Below are 16,613 nucleotides of genomic sequence, written 5' to 3' on the forward strand. Positions count from 1 at the left end.
GGTGTGTGCAGCAGACTCGGTGCAGTCTCATTCCACAGGGGCTGCTCTGGTGACCGTCTACCTGGCAGCTCTTCCCCGTGGTGAAGGCAGAGGAGGGGCTCGGCCTCAGGCCCGCCCCCCTCCCTTGGGCATCACCACCCCCCTTCCTTCCTGAGGGCCTTCGGTTCTGGGTGCAGCCGTTAGGCTGAAGGATGGTCCCTGTGTCCACCGACCGTCTCAGCGGAGTCACACCGCGGGCAGGACTCTTTCACAGGCCTGGCTCTCAGCCCTGTCGCAACCTCTAGCCCTTGGGAGCTCAGGCCGTGCAGGCAAGGAAGGCATGACCTCGGCCCCGGTGGGCGTGGCAGCCATTTGGGGCCAGCATGTCTAGGGACTGTCTGGCCTGGGAGGTCTGAGTAGAGTGGACAATGCTGGGGGTGGGGGTGGGGGGGACAGGCTGACCCTCCTGTTGGAGAGCCTGTGGGTCCTGCTGCCAACCCTGGGCTTGGAGCTGCCACAGCTCAAAGCAAACCACCAGGGCTCGGTGTGGGCTTCTGAGGCCCTAATCCTGGCTTCTGGAGGACACGTGACTCCAATGCTGGGTTCCCAGCAGCCTTGCAGATAATCTGGGGGTGCCACGTGGACCCTAACAGTGGCACCCATCTGTGGCTCTTGGGGTGTCTCCTAAGCGACTCCCCTACATTGCCAAGAGCTCTGTGCAGCGTGGCTCGTCTCCCACCTGCCGTGTGCCTCCCCTCTGGTCCCCGCTGCCGCAGCTAGGCTGTGCCTACACCCTCCTCTCCACGCCTGCCGACAGGGTTTCGGATCACCAGAGCCCCGATTTCATCCTGCCAGTCTCCGCACGTCTCCACCTCATCTCCCACCAGCGAACTCACCTCTTCCCGGGACTGTGCTGTCTGATCTCGGCGTGCGTGCCTCACACATGCTGTCCTTCAGTCCTGAGCACCTTGCCTCACACCGTGTTTTGTGGCAGTGAAGGGAAAAACGAAGAATTTCTAAATTTTATCGTAGGGGTTAAAAACAAGGCCAGGATGCCCTGCAAGAGGGCTGCTGGGAGATACGCAGCCCAGCCCTGCTGGCCTCTGTCCCCCTCGCAGAACTGGCAAACCCAACCCGGCCGCAGCAGCCACGCACCTGCAGACAAGCCGCAGCCCACCTCTCAGACGTTTGCTGTTGGGCAATGTTCAGGGCCCCAACCACTCCTGTGTTTATTTATTTTTTTATAACATGTAACTAAATGAGAATGTTTTGAAGATCCTTAAAGGGAGTGACAGCTACTGGAAACTATTTTCAGCATTCATAAGCTTTGAGAGACTAATAAAAATGCAAAGTTGAAACTGTACCAAAGGAACCGAAAACAAACCTTTTCTAAGCCCATGAATTCTAAGAGACTGTAAAAGGCTCAGAGATTCAAATCACAGGAATTTAGAAAGCTGTAAGAAATAACGATGCACCCATCAAAAGGGAGCTGACACTGAAGAAGACATTTCTGGAAAATGGTGTTGCGCCTATGAGAGGCCTTGGAGCCAGAGGCCCCGGGCTCACCCAGACCCGCACCCTCCACCAACCCGGCCTTCCTCTTCCCTCACCCTGGATGGAGGGTCTCTCGAGGGGCCATTTATCCAACCTGCTTTTGTACTTGCAGTTTAGGCTTCTTCTGCAGCAGTGAGTTCTATAAACTTACTGCAACTTGAGAAAAATGAACTCTCGCTTTCATCTGTTTGTTCTGTTTTTCTTTTTTTTTTTTGGCCATGCCTTGCAGCATGTGGGATCTTAGTTCCCCGACCAGGGGTCAAACCTGAGCCCCCCCTGCATTGGGAATATGGAGTCTTAACCGCTGGACCACCAGGAAGTCCCCCTGCTCTCCTCTGGAACTCGATACAAGAGGCTTGTCTGGGGCTGGGTGGGTGTCAGGGCCGCGGGCTCCATCTCATGACTCACAGACCATGGTTGCCTTCCCTCCCAGCCTTTATTTTCCAGACGATCACCGCACATTAGGTGCGCCCTCCACGGACGGCCGCTCAGCCCCAGGTGGTCCCCGACTGGCTTTCCGGCCCATGGCGTCCCCCTGGAAGACGCTGGTGGGATGACGCCGGGTGCAGGGCTGGCTCTGTCTGGTGCAGTGTCCACGGTCTCCGGAGAGGGGCTCCCAGGACACGCGATCGTGCTGGGAGCCGAGACCTCAGCGTCTAGTCCTGCCACGTGGCCCCTGGGGATGGCGACGGGCACCCCTCTGTCCATACCCAGGCAGCCCATCAGCTGGCTGCCCCGGCCTGCCGGCCTTCCGCTTCACCAGGTGCGAACGTGGGGGTGTGGCTGTGCCCTCCGCCCAGACCCGCGGCCTGCCCACACAGACGATCGTGATTCTGGAGAGCGGGCTCAGGACCACCTGAGACGCGGGCCCGCCTGGGCTGCTTCCCGGCTTGAGGGCAGCGACACACCCAGTCCATGCTGTGCCTTGATTCTCATCTCCATCGTAGAGAACAGTGATCAGAAGAGAGGTGCGGGGCGGAGTGGGTGAGGAGGGAGAGGACGCCCACCGAGCGCCCAGCTCCTCACGGACCCGCGTCCTCGGTGGATGGCTGCAGGTGGGCGAAGCTCAGGAAGACCTGCTCCAGAGAGGTCTGGCTCACGGAGTAGTCATCCACCCCGTACTTCTCCTTGGCCTTCTCCAGAACGCCAAATACCTGGGGGAGTGGAAAAGCGGCTGTCAGCCAGCCAGGGCCAGGAGCCTCGGCGGGTCTGGGAGTCCTCTGGCCACAGGGGGTGGGAAAGACACCGGAAATCCCACCCCTGCCTGGGGTGAGCAGGCCTGGGTGCCACACCCCACCCTGACTCTTCCCAGCTGTGTTCCCTCTGCAACTTCCCTTTTTCATCAGATTTTTTTCCCCCTATTTCAGATATTTTGGCTATGAATATCCCAAATCTAGTAGGTCCTGGGGTGAGTGAGAAACAGTTTTAGTGAGAAACTGAAAGCGATTGTCCCTTGGAAAAAGCTGACTGGAGGAGTGACTGCTAGGGGCCCGCTAGGGCCCAAGCTCACCTTCGCCCAGCTGAGGTCATCACCGGGCAGGTGGTAATGGACCATCCCTTGGTGCTCATCCTCCAGGACGCTGCCTACACAAAGGAGAGACCATGTCACCCCGAGGGCCAGGCTGGATGGCCAGTGGTCTTGGCCCCGGAATCGTGACTCTCATCCCAGTGCTCAGGGGTGCACGGACGCATGGCGCCCTCTGCGGCACATACCTGGGAAGGTCAGGCCCACGAACGCCTTGAACTCCTCCAGTGTCTCCTGCTGCCCGTCACTCCGGATCTTGGCCCGTAGGGAGTAGCCGCTGCCAAACTTGCTCTTGAGGTGCTGTGGGCTGCCCAGGCACTTGAACTGACCCTGCACCATGATGGCCAACCGGGTGCACAAGGCTTCACACTCCTCCATGCTGGGGAGAGGGGGTGGAGTCTGATATAGCATCGGGGAATGCTGATGCCCACCCTCCACGTCAAAACCGTGCACCTGGGAGAGTGCTGACGCCCAGATCAAGCTGTTCCTGATTCCCACACTCAGGGTGTGGCCCACTCGCCTCACAGACTCTTCACCAGAGGCTGACAGGTCTATCCACCCAGCCCCTCCCGGCCCACCCAGCCCACAGCCCCCATCCTGGCTGGACCTGTGGGAGGTGATGACGATGGCCTTGCCGGACTCTCGGGCCCGTGCCACGGTGTCCCAGAGCAGACGCCGGGCCACAGGGTCCATGCCAGTGGACGGCTCGTCCAGGAAGATGACCGCGGGCTCCCCCAGGAGGGCAATGCCAGTGCTGAGCTTGCGCTTGTTGCCACCGCTGGGGCCAAGGAGGCGTGGGGGAAGGCAAGGCTGACAGTTAGTGTGGGCTCCCAGGTCCCAGCAGAGGACAGAGTCCAGGGATGGCAGAGCCCCCAGAAACGGGAACAAGGTGAACGTGCCTGGAAGGCCCACCTCACAGAGCAGGAGGCCCTCAAGAGCTGTGCCCAGGGGATCGGCCTGCAGCCCACAGAGAGCAGTACCACTGCCTGTCTGCACCCAAGGGGGCCTGACTGGGGGCCCGGCTGGGCCTCCAGAGGGGAGTACCTGCAGGGTAGCCCTTCTCATCTAGCTCTGCCTGGGCCTTGCTGCCATATCCCTGTGGATCCTGGAACAATGGGTGGGAGCCCCTGACCCGTGTGCCCCCTGATCTATGGTAAGGGATACCCCAACCCCACCCTGGGAAGGTCTGGGGTCACCGAGTTGGGATTGAGGCACACCTGTACGTCCTGACCAGCTTGTTGGCATGCGGTTCCAGAAGCAGACCCCGCAGCGTGTTCTCTACGCATGCGCCAATGTGGCGCTCGGGGATGCCCCGGAGCCGGGCGAACATGACCAGTGTCTCCCGGCCTGTCATGTGGTCCAGTAGGGCATCGAACTGGGGACAGTAGCCGATTCGCTGCCGCACCTGAGGTTGGAGCACAGCAGGGAGTTGGCAGGTCAGAAGCCTTCTCTCAGGAGATCTCCTCAAGGTGGTCCCTCAGCTGGTGCTCCGGCCCTGGCGGCTACCCTCTGCCAAAACTTGCCAAGTGGCACTTTGGTGGGGACACTGGAGAGGCTTGCCTGGCTCAGTGAGGGCCAGGGGCACTAGGAGCCAGACTGCCCCCAACCAGGGGTCAGAGACCGGCCAAAGCCCAGTCTACCCTGGGCAGCAAGGGGGCGGACAGCTACAGGAATGCCTTGATTGTACAAAGTGACTGAGTCTACGCAATGCTTTACAGCTGAGAGATATCCACTCTTTAGTTCATCGGATGTTTAACAAATGCCTAACGTGTGCTGGGACCTTCCCTTTCTCCCTCTATTAAGACGTGTCTGTTGGCTACACCTTTGGGGCGGGGTGCAGCCTAGGCAGAGGGTACGGCAGCTGGTCTCCGGTGAGTGGCCACGTTCGGCAAAGCCAGAACGCCGCGTGGCTGGCCTCCAGCTCCAGCCACGTTCGGCAGCTGGTGGGCACAAGCATGCCTAGGTTCTGTGGATTCCAGAGATGGGGTTTCTTTTTCTTTAACCTCCTCTGGGTTCTCAGGCTTCCAGGATCTGGTCTTAACTGGCTTGGAGACCTTCTTGGCTGTGACCATGGCACTTACTATCCCTCCTCCATTCTCTCCCTTTCAACTGGAGCGCAAAGTAAATGCGTCTCAGGCTCCTCACCCTGGCTTGCATTTCCTGGACCATTTATAGATCCCTCTTCCTTGCATGCCTTTTCAATCTTTTTTATTTCTCTGAACACAGGAAACACGGTTGTTTTATAATCTGGGTCTGGTAACTGCAAATCCAAAGTGGTGGGCTTGATCCCCTACAGAGCCCTGGTGTCTGTGGGCTCCAGCCACTGCATGGGGTCTCCTCTGTCTGCTTTGTTTGTGTGCTGTTCACAGGCCTTGAAATACTATGTGAGGGGTTCTCGGAGATCCAGGATGAAAGCCTTCCTGCAGACAGGGTGCTCTGTGTGCTGCAGTCGGGCATGGTTGACTGGGAGCCCGAAGCCGGTTCAGTAGATGGTGTCACTCCTGGGCACAGGCCCTTCTCTGCTCCTTCTGCAGCCATGCTCAGCACACGGGGAACTGGATGACCCGCTTCATGCTAACCCAGAGGGGCGGCTCTTCATTTCTGCCCCCTACACACAATAAGGTTCTTAACCCACGCTCGAGTCTCAGGGGACAGAGTATCCTCTGTGCCGGGGTGGCTCCTGCCTGCAGACTCCAGCTGGGGGTCACCACTAAGCCTCTCCCTCTTCCATGATCTCAACCACGTGGTTTAAGGTTAACCTTGCATCCAGCTCCTGGTTCTTGGTTTGAATGGCCCAGGGCACCATTGCCATCACTGTGCACACAGACTGGAGTCCTTTTGAGAGGGCGGAGTTCTGTGGGTGCCTCTCTGGGCCCAGGTCCAGAGATGTCACTAGACCTGGGTTGGGGGTGACCCAGTCTCAGCCTGCCCGCCTGCCGCGCCTGGTCCCTTCCGGCCCTGGACGCTCTGATATAGCCTCACCCCTCTCTCCACCACTTGCTTAGCTCTGGCCGCGGCCACTGCCTTATCTTGCTGTCCCCGAGCCGCGAGCCAGAGGCCAGCCTCATCCCTGCCTCCCTGGCCACACCCACCTTCCCGATGTCAGAGCTGATGCTGTAGCCCCCAACAAAGGCGTCCCCACAGGTGATGGTCTCCTCCCCGGTCAGCATTTTGAAAGTCGTGGTTTTCCCGGCTCCGTTGAAGCCCAGCAAACCGAAGCACTCCCCTTTCTGGACCGCGAGGGACACCTTGTCCACGGCGAGGAGCGGAGCCCGGTGCTCGTACACCTGTGCGTGCGCGGAGAACACAGCCGTGCGGAGGCGGGGGCAGCTTGCCGGAGCAGGGAAGTCTGGGTGGGGCCAATCGGGGGCGGGACCAGCCGGAGCGGGGGCGGGGCCGCGGCGCGGGCCACCTCACCTTGGAGAGCTCCTTGATGATCAGAGGCGTGTCCAGCAGGGAGTCCAGGCTGGGGGACAGGACGCGGTTCCTTTCGTCCATCACATCCTGGTCTTCAGGGAGCGCCGCCGTCCGGGTGTACACTTCTGTCTAGTTGTTTGGAAAAGAGATGCCGGGGTGAGCTCCCCCGAGGGGTCCGTTCCCGTGGCAGGAAGAGCTAAATTAAACTAACTAAGGCCTCCCAGGCCGCTCACCCCAGCTCTGCCCCACGCGGGCCGACTCAGGTCTCCCACAAAGAGAGCTGGGAGGCCATCAGGGCTGACAGTCGCCCCGAGGAGACACACACCCCTTCCCTTAGAAAAGCCTAGTGTCTTCGCCCCATCAGCCCTGGGGACACCTGTCCTGCAAGTGCTGTCTCGGCAGGTTTTGTTTGGGGAGGAAATGTATGTGACAAACATGAGGGCGCCGCGGCCCCCAGGTCTCCTGGGAGACTGAGATCCCCGAGGCCCCAGGCTCCCTCGACCCATGGCTTCAGAGAGCCCCAGGGGACGCTGTGAGCGCTGCCGGTGGACTCCTTGCGCAGTGGCCCCAAGGAAGGCCGACCTCGGTGTCAGGGTGCCCCCCCGCAGAGCAACTGGAGGCCCGACAGGTACCCGGAGCGACTCACCAGCGCCCGCCTCCTCCGGAAGGCACACAGGCAGGTCTTCAGCCTCCATAGCAGGTCGGCCTCCACAAGGAAGAGCAGGGTGAGGTAGGCAAACCCTGAAGCGGCCATGGAGGTCACGAACCTGCCGACCCCCGGGGTGCTCCACGCGTAGAAGTTCTCCTGGTACTGGATGTCTGTGCAACACGGGACAGGGTGCTGCACCCGTGGCCCGGAGCGCCCCTCCCCTTCGGGGGTCCCAGCCCCTCCAGCCCTCTCTCTGCGACCCGGAAGTGACTGCGCCCAACCCCTGGGTGAAGGCTGCACAGGTGGGGCCCACTGGGCCTCTGAGGGCGTGTCACAGCCACACGGGTACCCAAGAACTGCCCGCGTTTTGGCGGCTTCATCTTCGAGGTGGCCCTTGTGCCTGTGAGGGGTTCAGCCGTCAGGAGTAAGGCCTGGACACTCACTGTATTTCCGGCAGTAGTGGGCTGCCACGTCGGAGGAGGTGCAGTACCGCCTGGTCTCGTAGTTCTGGTAGAAGTTGCTCACCGCCATCCCCAAGCAGTGGTTGGGAAGCACCAGGAACACGCGGTCCAGGGTTCTGGAAAGTTCTTCTAACTTGACTGCTGTGGGGAGGAAGCACAGGCCAGTCAGCGCGGGAGGACACACTGCACCTGCACATGCGGTGCAGGAAGAGCTGGTGTTGGAGTTCCCCACGCAGCCCAGCCACGCCTGCCCCAGGGATCTGGCACCGGGCCTGCTCTCCTGCTGGTGCGGGTTCACGGGTGCCGTGGGGCAGGGCCGCCTGGGCACAGGGGCTGCAGCACAGCTGACAGGCTGGTCGAGCAACTCTGCGGGTCACGGAGTGGGTGAGGGGGTGGGCTCCTGGCGCCCACCTGGGATGCGCATGATGGTGACAACGAGGAAGGTGGCGATGCCCGACAGGATGTTGAATATGGTCAGCCGCGTGTAGGCGGTGGCCGCCCCGGAGAAAAAGAAGCTCATCAGGTACATGAGGGGGATGATGGCCCAGCCGTAGAGCGTGAGCAGCAGCAGGGCGTCGGCCACGTGTCCATCCCGCGTGAAGGCATGTACGTCGAAGGCCTTGAACACTACCTGCAGCGGTAGGGACAGGGTGCGTGAGTTCCGGCCCAGCAGCCCCCAGGCCCCACCTCCCAAAGGGGCAGAGGTCGGGGGGCGGGGCCTGAAGCCAGGAGGGGGCGGGGCGCGAAGGGAGGAGGCGGGGCTCGAAGAAGGGATGGGGTGCGTGCGAAGACCGGAGGGGCGGGGCGTGAAGACGGGCGGGGCTGCCAGGGCCTTCCCACCCTCCTTCCGCAGCAGGGGCGGAGCCGCCAGCACCCGCGGGGAGCCCAGGGTGATTCTGCAGGCTCCCCCCAGCCCTAGAGGCGCGGGGAAAGGCCCAAGCGCTACTCAGCTCACCAGCAGCAGCAGACTGGGGACGAGGAAGGACAGGAGGTCCCACAGCAGAGCCGAGAGCCAGAAAGTAGCCACGTGGACGCCGCTCACGAACTGCACATGCTTGGCTTGGACGGCCCTCTCGCTGACTGCTAGGATGGAGAACGTGCTGGCCAGGAATGCCATGGCGAACAGCAAGTTGAGGGCGATGTCGAAGCCTTTCCGGCCCCTGTGGTGGGAGGCAGGGAGGGCACAGGACAGGCCAGGGATAGAGCAGAGCACGTCTGGGCAGCTTGGCCATCCAGTGCTGGCTCACTACTGTCCAAAGCGGCTGATGAAGTGACTCAGCCGCTAAAGGGGGTTAAGGAAGAATCCAGAGCCTCAGGGGGCTCTGCACCAGGAAAACTGCACCCCCTACCCCGCCCGGGAACAGCCCCCCTTCTGGGCATCCAGTCTGCAGTGATGGCACTGCCACCCGCCCAGTGGCTTTCCATCTGTTCCCTGTGCACCCACTCCCCACAGACACTCAGGTTGGATCCAGCACTTCCACCCGGCTCTCTGCGGCAGCCCAGGTCAGACCCGCCATTGGGCGTGGCATCAGGGTGGGGGCAGTCTCCCCACACTCGTTCTCGAGTGGGCAGGACCTTCAGGTGCCAGCAACACCTTTCAGAAACCAGCGCCAACAGCATCATTCTGTAGCTTAAACTGCCCCCTCCCCACCCCCTGAACGTTCCAACAAGCAGTGCTGGGGCGGGGAATGCTCTGAACTAATGAAGTGCTGGCACATGTGGATGAGTCTTGAGAGTGAAAGTCAGTCACTCAAGGCCACACAGTGTCTGATTCCATCTATGGGAAATGTCCAGGACAGGCAAACCACGGGGACAGAGAGCCGACTCCCGGCTGCTTAGAGGTGGAGGGGAGATGAACGGGGAGTGACAGTCACGGTGCCACAGTTCCTTGAAGATAATGAAAACATTCGATAAAACTATGTTGTGGTGATAGCTCCACGACTCAATGTACTAGAAACCATTTGCTTGTGCACCGTGAACAGGCGAACCATATGGCAGGTGGGTCATATCTCCTAGAGCTGTTCCAGCAAAAGAAAATCTCCCGCTCTTGTCCACTTTCACCATGCTAAGCCTGACCCCTGGCGCAGCGAGAACAGAGGACTGCTGCCCACTCTCTGCTTTCACAGTGGGGTCTAGAGGGGGCGGAGGGGAGGAGGGCACCGAAGGGCCAGGAGGCAGTCGAAAATGGGAGGTGGCAATGAAAAACCCCCCATCAATGAGCTGCCCTGAGGTGGGTGACTATTCTGCAATGGACAGACTTTTCCGGCTTCATCTGGACGGTCCCCAGAGGTCTAGGGGCTCTGCAACCGGGAAGAGGAGAGTCCTACACACACGAAGGTGACAAGGCCGAGGACAGAGATGCCTGAGGTGGTCCCAGACTTGAGGCCACTGAGGGGCAGCGACACACACACACGCTGGACACTGAAGGCCGCACCCCCAGGACATAGGTCGGCAAGAGCCGGGTACAGATTGGGGAAGAGGGTGCGGCACCCTCCAAATGCACAGGAGTCTCCGGTGGGCCCGAGGTGTGTGTGGGCTAGGGTCTCCCCAAAGTCTCAGCTGTCCCAGGAAAGGTTGTGTGTGGAAGGCTGGGGAGGGTGTGGGGTTGGGGTCCCGATAACCGGGAGCTTCCTGGGAGCAGAAACAATGCTGTGTCTGCTGCTGCAGCTCTGAGGGTGTGTGTGTGGGAGCCCAGCAGTGCCTCGGGTGTGGAGGCGGTCAGTGTGCTAGGAGCAGGTCCTCAGCACGCGGGGATGGGGTCCTGGGTGGGGGGGACAGGGCACATACTCATTGAACTGGTCCTTGGCAGCCTGCAGGGCGCTCCGGGGCTGGGGGAAGTTGGACACCGTGATGGAGGCCCGGGGGCCACACAGCAGCTTGAACAGGAGGTTGTCCACGACGGCCAGTGCGGTGGCGGGGGAGTGGTACGCCTGGTTGTTGAACAGGGCAGTGACGACCGTGTGCTCGCCCGTGTCTCTGAAGGATGCTGCCACCAGGCACCGCTCGTTGAAGCCGCCCCCCTCCACTGAGGCCCTGAAAATCAGGAACTCCTCCAGGTCACCTGTGTGGCGGCAGCAGGGGCAATGGCAGGGTCAGTGGTGTGAACGACCGGCTACAGGCCAGCGGCCCGCCAAGGCCCCGCTCTGAGTGCCTGTTCTGAAGGGCCACGGGAACCACAGAAAGGACACATCATCTTCCACCCACAGGCTGTCCAGGGGCTGTGGGGCCATGGGGTAGGAGCCACAGGACCCAAGGCTGCAGGCCTGGGGGGGCACCCCCATAGCCACAGGCTCTTCCTTCTGCACCCCCAACATGGGTGAGAAGGGGGTTCTGCCAGCACAAGCCACGCCCCCGAGCCCCCCCGGGACACCCCCTTGAGACGCCCCTTACCCAGCACCTCTCGAGGCTCCTGGCCCTCGGCCTGCAGCATGTCTTTCAGATGCTCCGACAGCTGCTGATCCAGCCGAGAGGTCCCGGGGACCGAGAAGGGCACGACGGTGCGGCCGTACTCGCCCAGGGTCAGCTTCAGCAGGGGGTCGTCGAAGATCTCGGAGGAGTAGTTGATGGCCAGGAGGGCCAGGGTGAGGCACGTCACAGGCACCAGGACCTGGGCCGCCACCACCTTCCACTCGCGCCAGCTGTAGGTGGCCTTCTTCAGGAACATGGCCCAGAACTGCTGGCAGTGGAGGGCCAGCTGCGACAGAGGGGGGCGGGGGTGACACGGCCGCCAGCCCGGGCCAGCCCTGCCCCTGCCCCTGGCAGCATGCGTGGTGCCCACGCTAGCCTAGGGGCCTCCAGCTGACAGTGGCACACTGGGTCCCGGGGCTTCCCCCAGGGCCTGGGCCCTAACATGGAGGACCCATGAGAGCACCTCCCTGTAGGTGTCCCCTGGGCCTTGGGGCCTCACACCAGCTGTGGTGGCAGGGCAGGCACTGTTCCATCATCCAAGGATGTTAGGGGACCCTGTGCTACCCCAGAGAGGAGCCAAGGCCTCGGAGGACTCCGGCCGTGCTCACAGCAGAGCAGATGGACAAACCTCCTGCTGCCTGTATTCCTCATGCCCAGTCCTTCACTGTGCAGGTCAGGCCGGCAGGGACCAGAGCCCAGCTCCGCTGTGAGCTGCCCAGGCGACCTCGGCCCAGGCCTCAGCTTCCTGTCTGTAAAATGGGCCCACGGCTGCCTCTGTCTCGCTGGGTACAGGGCACATGTACACGGGGCGCTGTCAGCCTTATGACTGGCATTTGCCCTTATTCGTGAGTGGCCAAGTTAGAACAAAAAGTGGCGGTGCTCAGTTAAAACGCTCTGGGATTTCCTTCTCTGGGCCAGCCCTTAGGAGCATGAGCTGCGACCTGTCCTCCTCCCAGGGCCCGGACCCTCCGGATGCCCACATCTGCCCTCGCGGCCTCTGACGCTCTCACACTCTCACCCCGGTGTTGAGCCTGACGGCGGTGCACTCCTCCTCAATCAGCGCGCCGACGCCGTCGGTTGGGTCCATGGTCCCGCACAGGTGGCCGTCCACAGCCCAGTCGCTGGCCCGCCTCTCGTGCTGGTACTGCAGGGCAGGGAGCTGGATGGCCTGGATGTCCATGCTGGTGTCCACCAGCTTGCCAACCCTGGCCGAGACACGGAGGCCGGGTCAGAACAGGCTCCTCGGGGAGGGAGGGGACAGCAGAGGTGGAAAGCCAGTGACTGCCAGGGGCACGAAGGCAGACGGCCATCTGTTCTGCCAGCTGGGCCTTCGTGTGCCCATGCACTCACTCATCCCTGCCTATCTCCAGGACGCCCACTGCAGAGACCAGGCAAAGACCAGGAGAGAGGGACAACCAGGCAGGCCCTGATCCTGAGGGCCCTGGTCTCCTGGGGAGACCGACCACAGTCAGCATTTATGCTCCAGATTGTCCAGAGGGACAGGACGGGGCGCAGGGCACAATGGCAGTGCGGGGAGGGCTTGTCACAGTGTGGAGACCTGCGGGTCAGGGCTCACTGCACGCCGAGACCAGGAGGCAGAAGAGTGTATCTTGGGAGGGGCCACCTCGGGGCGGGCATGACGGTGCATGTGGGGGGCGATCCCATGGACTGTAGCCCACCAAGCTCCTCTGTCCATGGAATTCTCCAGGCAAGAGTACTGGAGTGGGTTGCCATTTCCTTCTCCAGCATACTTCCCGACCCAGGGATCGAACCCGGGTCTCTTGCATTGTAGGCAGATTCTTTACCAACTGAGCTACTCAGAAGTACATGTGGGGGGGGGGGTGGGGGTAAAGCTGGCAGGTCCTCGGGTGGCAGAGCCCGGAGTCACGGCCTTGGGCTGCGTGGGGGGCTGCACTGAGGCCGGGAGCCACCCAACCTGTGCAGCTGTGTATTTATATTCACTGATGCTGTTGCCTCCTTTAGGTGTGTAAGCCCCAAGGAAAAAAATCTCCATAACATTTATTTTTGTATTTCTTGTTCTTAGCACTGTATCTGCTGAAAAAAGGATTCAAGAAATGCTTGACCAATGTGTTAATTGTCTGGAGCCCACACCACAGTTCTGAGGGGTGAAAGCTAAATTTTGCATCTTCATTACAGAAGGAGACAAGCCTGGGGATGATCACCTGAACTCTAGAAGAGCTCCCGGGAGAGGCCCAGGGGAAGGGCCGACACACATGGTGGGAGTGGAGCGTCCGGGCATCAGAGTTCGATTGCTCTGTGGTCTGAGTCACCCGTGTGTTGGGAACCCGGCCAGGTCTGTGCCGGTGTTATTAACAGGGCCCTGTGGATGGGAGCTCAGGCCCTGAGGGCCGGCTCGCTGCCCTCCTGACACCCCGGGCTGCAGGTCCACCTTGGATGGGTGTTCCAGATGACAGTCAAGGGCAGTGCTTTATTACCCTTTAGAAAAGCCACCCGCGGGGCTGAACCCCCGCCGGACACAGACGCATGGGTACTGACCGGAGGAAGACCTCCTCCATGGTGGTGACAGAGGCCCCGAAGCTGGCGATGCCCAACTCCTTCTGCTTCTTCTCCAGTTTAGCAAAAAGACTTTCAAACCTGAAAAAAAAAAGAGACCAGGGTGATAAGTCGCTTCTCAGTGACTTTCTAGATGATCTGTTCCTAAATAATCACCTCCGTGCAGTGTGGGAGAGGGGCAAAGGAAGTTGAGCTCCTGGAGATGGTGTCTCAGTGAAAAAGTTCAGCTTTGTCTTCCCCTGTCCCCCTTCCTCCCCCAATACAGCATTTTTTAAAAAATAATCTTCTTTTTTTTTTTTTGCCATGCTGTGTGGCTTGTGGGATCTCAGTTCCCTGACCAGGGACTGAACTGGCAGAGAAAGCGCCGAATCCCAACCATAAAATCGCCAGGGACGTCCCCACACAACCTCTTTTGGGTACTTGGGCCTATAAGGCACTCTTTGATGGCACACACCTACGTGAAGTCACTGACCAAGCCAAAAGAAGCTGGGGAATATTTATGGACTTGTAGGACACAGAAGTCCTTTCTAAGGAGAAATCACAAAGGAAAAGATAGAACCCATTTGATGTAAAATATCTCTCACAAAATTAGAAGGCAGCAATGAATTGGAAAAAAGGTCCAACAGAAATGGTTGATGTTAATACTGAATACACAGGACTGGGACATCCAACAGTCAGAAGAAGTGATGCTTAGCACCCAGTAAGCACTGGAAGTGGTCAATCTCCTGCCAGCAGGAGTGGAAGAAACACAAGATGATAACTACGCAATGTGAGCCATTTCCACCCACGAGATACACAAGTAATAAAGAGAAGTCCAACTCAAAGCTGGCATCTGTAAAATGGACCCTCCCCCATCCTGCTGCTGGGAAAGTCAAACTCAACACCTGTCCAGGAGGGAGTCTGGTAACATGTACCCCACTGCTGGGGATCTACCCTAAGGGGTCACTGGAGACCTCAACAGAGTTTGCTAGAAAGATGTGCATTAACATATTTGCGTGTCTGTAAAACATGAATATGTGATGATAGAGTAGGTGTTAAAACAAATTATAGTACATCTAAGTCAGGGAACACTGCTATGATTAAAACCACATTTCTCAATCAGGCTTGGAGCAAGATTAATGCACCTGTAAGTTTTCTATTCCAATTTCTGCATGTGAATGAGAAGTTTCGTTTTTACCTGCCCACATGGGGAGTCTGCTCTGCTTATGAGGCAGGTGTCCACGGCTCGGACCACGAGACCAAGAAGATATGTGAGTTCACGGCTGCACACCAACCCTGAGTGGCTACGGTGTGAGGAGAGCACCAGTGCACCCAGCGCCCTGTGATGACCACCCTCCTTCTTCTCGGGCGTGGCCCTGATGCACAGGGAGGCCTGGCACCCGGGGCCCAGCAAGGAGACTCACCAGGTGCCAACCGTCACCGGCCCAGGAGCCGAGAGGGACCCTGGCCCAGCCCACGGGTTCAGGGCGCGCGTCTCACACACAGGCCCCTTAAGTCCCACTGAGCCCCTTCTCAGATCTGCGCCTATGTGTGTACCTCTGTGTGCTCTCTCTAGGATGTGTGCCCATGCGTGCTCTGGGACACACATGTGCCTGTGCGTGCTCTGGGACATGTATGTACCTGTGCATGCTCTGGGACACGTATGTACTTGTGCATGCTCTTTCTAGGATGTGTGCCTGTGCATGCTCTGGGACACAGACATGCCCGTGCGTGCTCTGGGACACGTATGTCCCTGTGCATGCTCTGGGACACACACGTGCCTGTGCCTGCTCTGAGACACGTATGTACTTGTGTATGCTCTCTCTAGGATGTGTGCCTATGTGTGCTCTGGGACACAGACATGCCCGTGCGTGCTCTGGGACACGTATGTACCTGTGCATGCTCTCTAGGATGTGTGCCTGTGCACGTTCTGGGACACATATGTACATGTGTGTGCTCTGGGACATGTATGTACCCATATGTGCGTTGGGGCACACATGTACCCATGTGTGCTCTGGGACACGCATGTACCTGTGTGTGTTCTGGGGCACATGCATGTACCTGTGTGTGCTATGGGACACACACATGCCCATGCATGCTCTGGCACACGTATGTACCTGTGTGTGCTCTCCTTGGGAAGAATGAACGACAGCTCTGCCCCGGCGCTGCTCTCCAGGGTGGCGTTGGGGACGTGGTGCTGGACCAGCCGGGAGATGCCCTCAGGGTTGCAGTGAGGCTCCTTCACCAGCGTCATGTGGTAGCCTGCGCCTGAACACCCCAGAGTGTTCAGTGCTCACCCAGTGAGCCCAGTGGGGTTCACCCAGGGCCCCGGGCTCACTGGGGAGGGGGCAGGCTCCTGGGGAAGGGGCTGCAGAGTGGGGGCAAGTGAAGTGGAATCGATGCCCCTCAGGGTGCCTCAGGGCAGTCATGAGGGGCTCCGCTCCCCTCCCCGCACCCTCGCTGGGGAGAGATGCTGGAGGACCCGGGGTGCTGAGCACAAGGAGGTGAGCCAGAGCTGGACTTCAGACTGCGAGCGGCAGAGGCTGGGTCCAAACCACCCCCAAGACCTCTTCTCCCTGCTTTCTTGGTAGCAGAGCCTCAGGACAAAGGCCGTCCTCTCCAGCACTCCCCCAGCCTGATGGTGACCACTCGGGGTAGCCTGCCACTTGTGGGGCTGTGTGTTGGCTGCGGGAAGTTCAGGGTGCAACTCCCGGGGTGTCTGGGGGGAGGGGTGCTGCTCTTCTGCCTTTGCTTCTTCTGCCGGTGGGACGTGGAGCAGACCTGGACTGCCAGGACCACGTCGGATGGCGAGCGGTCCTCCAGAAGGGAAGCTGCACTCACACAGCAAAGAGGGGGCTGACTGCACCCACTGCCCACCCACCCTGGGCGGTGCCATGGGCCCCCCGCCTGTTTGGGAGCTGTGATGCTGGCGAGCAGACTTGGCCCCTCCAATGGCACCCCTGCTCTTGGCAGGCCCAGCATTGATTGCTAGTCCACCGGTCAAGGCCAAACAACACTCCAAATTAAGACTTTCCGCTCTCCTCCTCCTTATTCTCACAGCCCCTCCACTTGGGCCTCGGGTCTCCACCCACAGGGAGCAGACAGG

The 16,613-nt window shown here is 60.0% G+C and overlaps 1 protein-coding gene across 4 annotated transcripts in view; it reads right to left on the minus strand.

Annotated features, from left to right (window-relative positions):
• Positions 1–1,950: 1,950 nt before the first annotated feature.
• The window catches only part of ABCA3 (ATP binding cassette subfamily A member 3), a 40,976-nt gene continuing 26,313 nt past the window's right edge, over positions 1,951–16,613 (minus strand). For 3 of the 4 annotated variants that reach the window (XM_043915978.1, XM_043915976.1, XM_043915977.1), the window contains exons 19-34: positions 15,625–15,775; positions 13,511–13,609; positions 12,012–12,198; positions 10,976–11,279; positions 10,373–10,646; positions 8,541–8,745; positions 7,997–8,216; positions 7,568–7,726; positions 7,122–7,294; positions 6,476–6,604; positions 6,151–6,345; positions 4,276–4,463; positions 3,666–3,836; positions 3,247–3,437; positions 3,044–3,117; positions 1,951–2,687 (exon numbers count right to left, since the gene is read on the minus strand). In XM_043915978.1, the coding sequence (XP_043771913.1) occupies positions 2,556–2,687; positions 3,044–3,117; positions 3,247–3,437; positions 3,666–3,836; positions 4,276–4,463; positions 6,151–6,345; positions 6,476–6,604; positions 7,122–7,294; positions 7,568–7,726; positions 7,997–8,216; positions 8,541–8,745; positions 10,373–10,646; positions 10,976–11,279; positions 12,012–12,198; positions 13,511–13,609; positions 15,625–15,775 (2,852 nt within the window). In that variant the 3' untranslated portion in view covers positions 1,951–2,555. The remainder of the gene's footprint in view (positions 2,688–3,043; positions 3,118–3,246; positions 3,438–3,665; positions 3,837–4,275; positions 4,464–6,150; positions 6,346–6,475; positions 6,605–7,121; positions 7,295–7,567; positions 7,727–7,996; positions 8,217–8,540; positions 8,746–10,372; positions 10,647–10,975; positions 11,280–12,011; positions 12,199–13,510; positions 13,610–15,624; positions 15,776–16,613) is intronic. The other variant, XM_043915979.1, reaches the window with a different exon arrangement.

This window comes from Cervus elaphus, chromosome 10, assembly GCF_910594005.1.
Source record: "Cervus elaphus chromosome 10, mCerEla1.1, whole genome shotgun sequence".
NCBI lineage: Eukaryota > Metazoa > Chordata > Mammalia > Artiodactyla > Cervidae > Cervus > Cervus elaphus.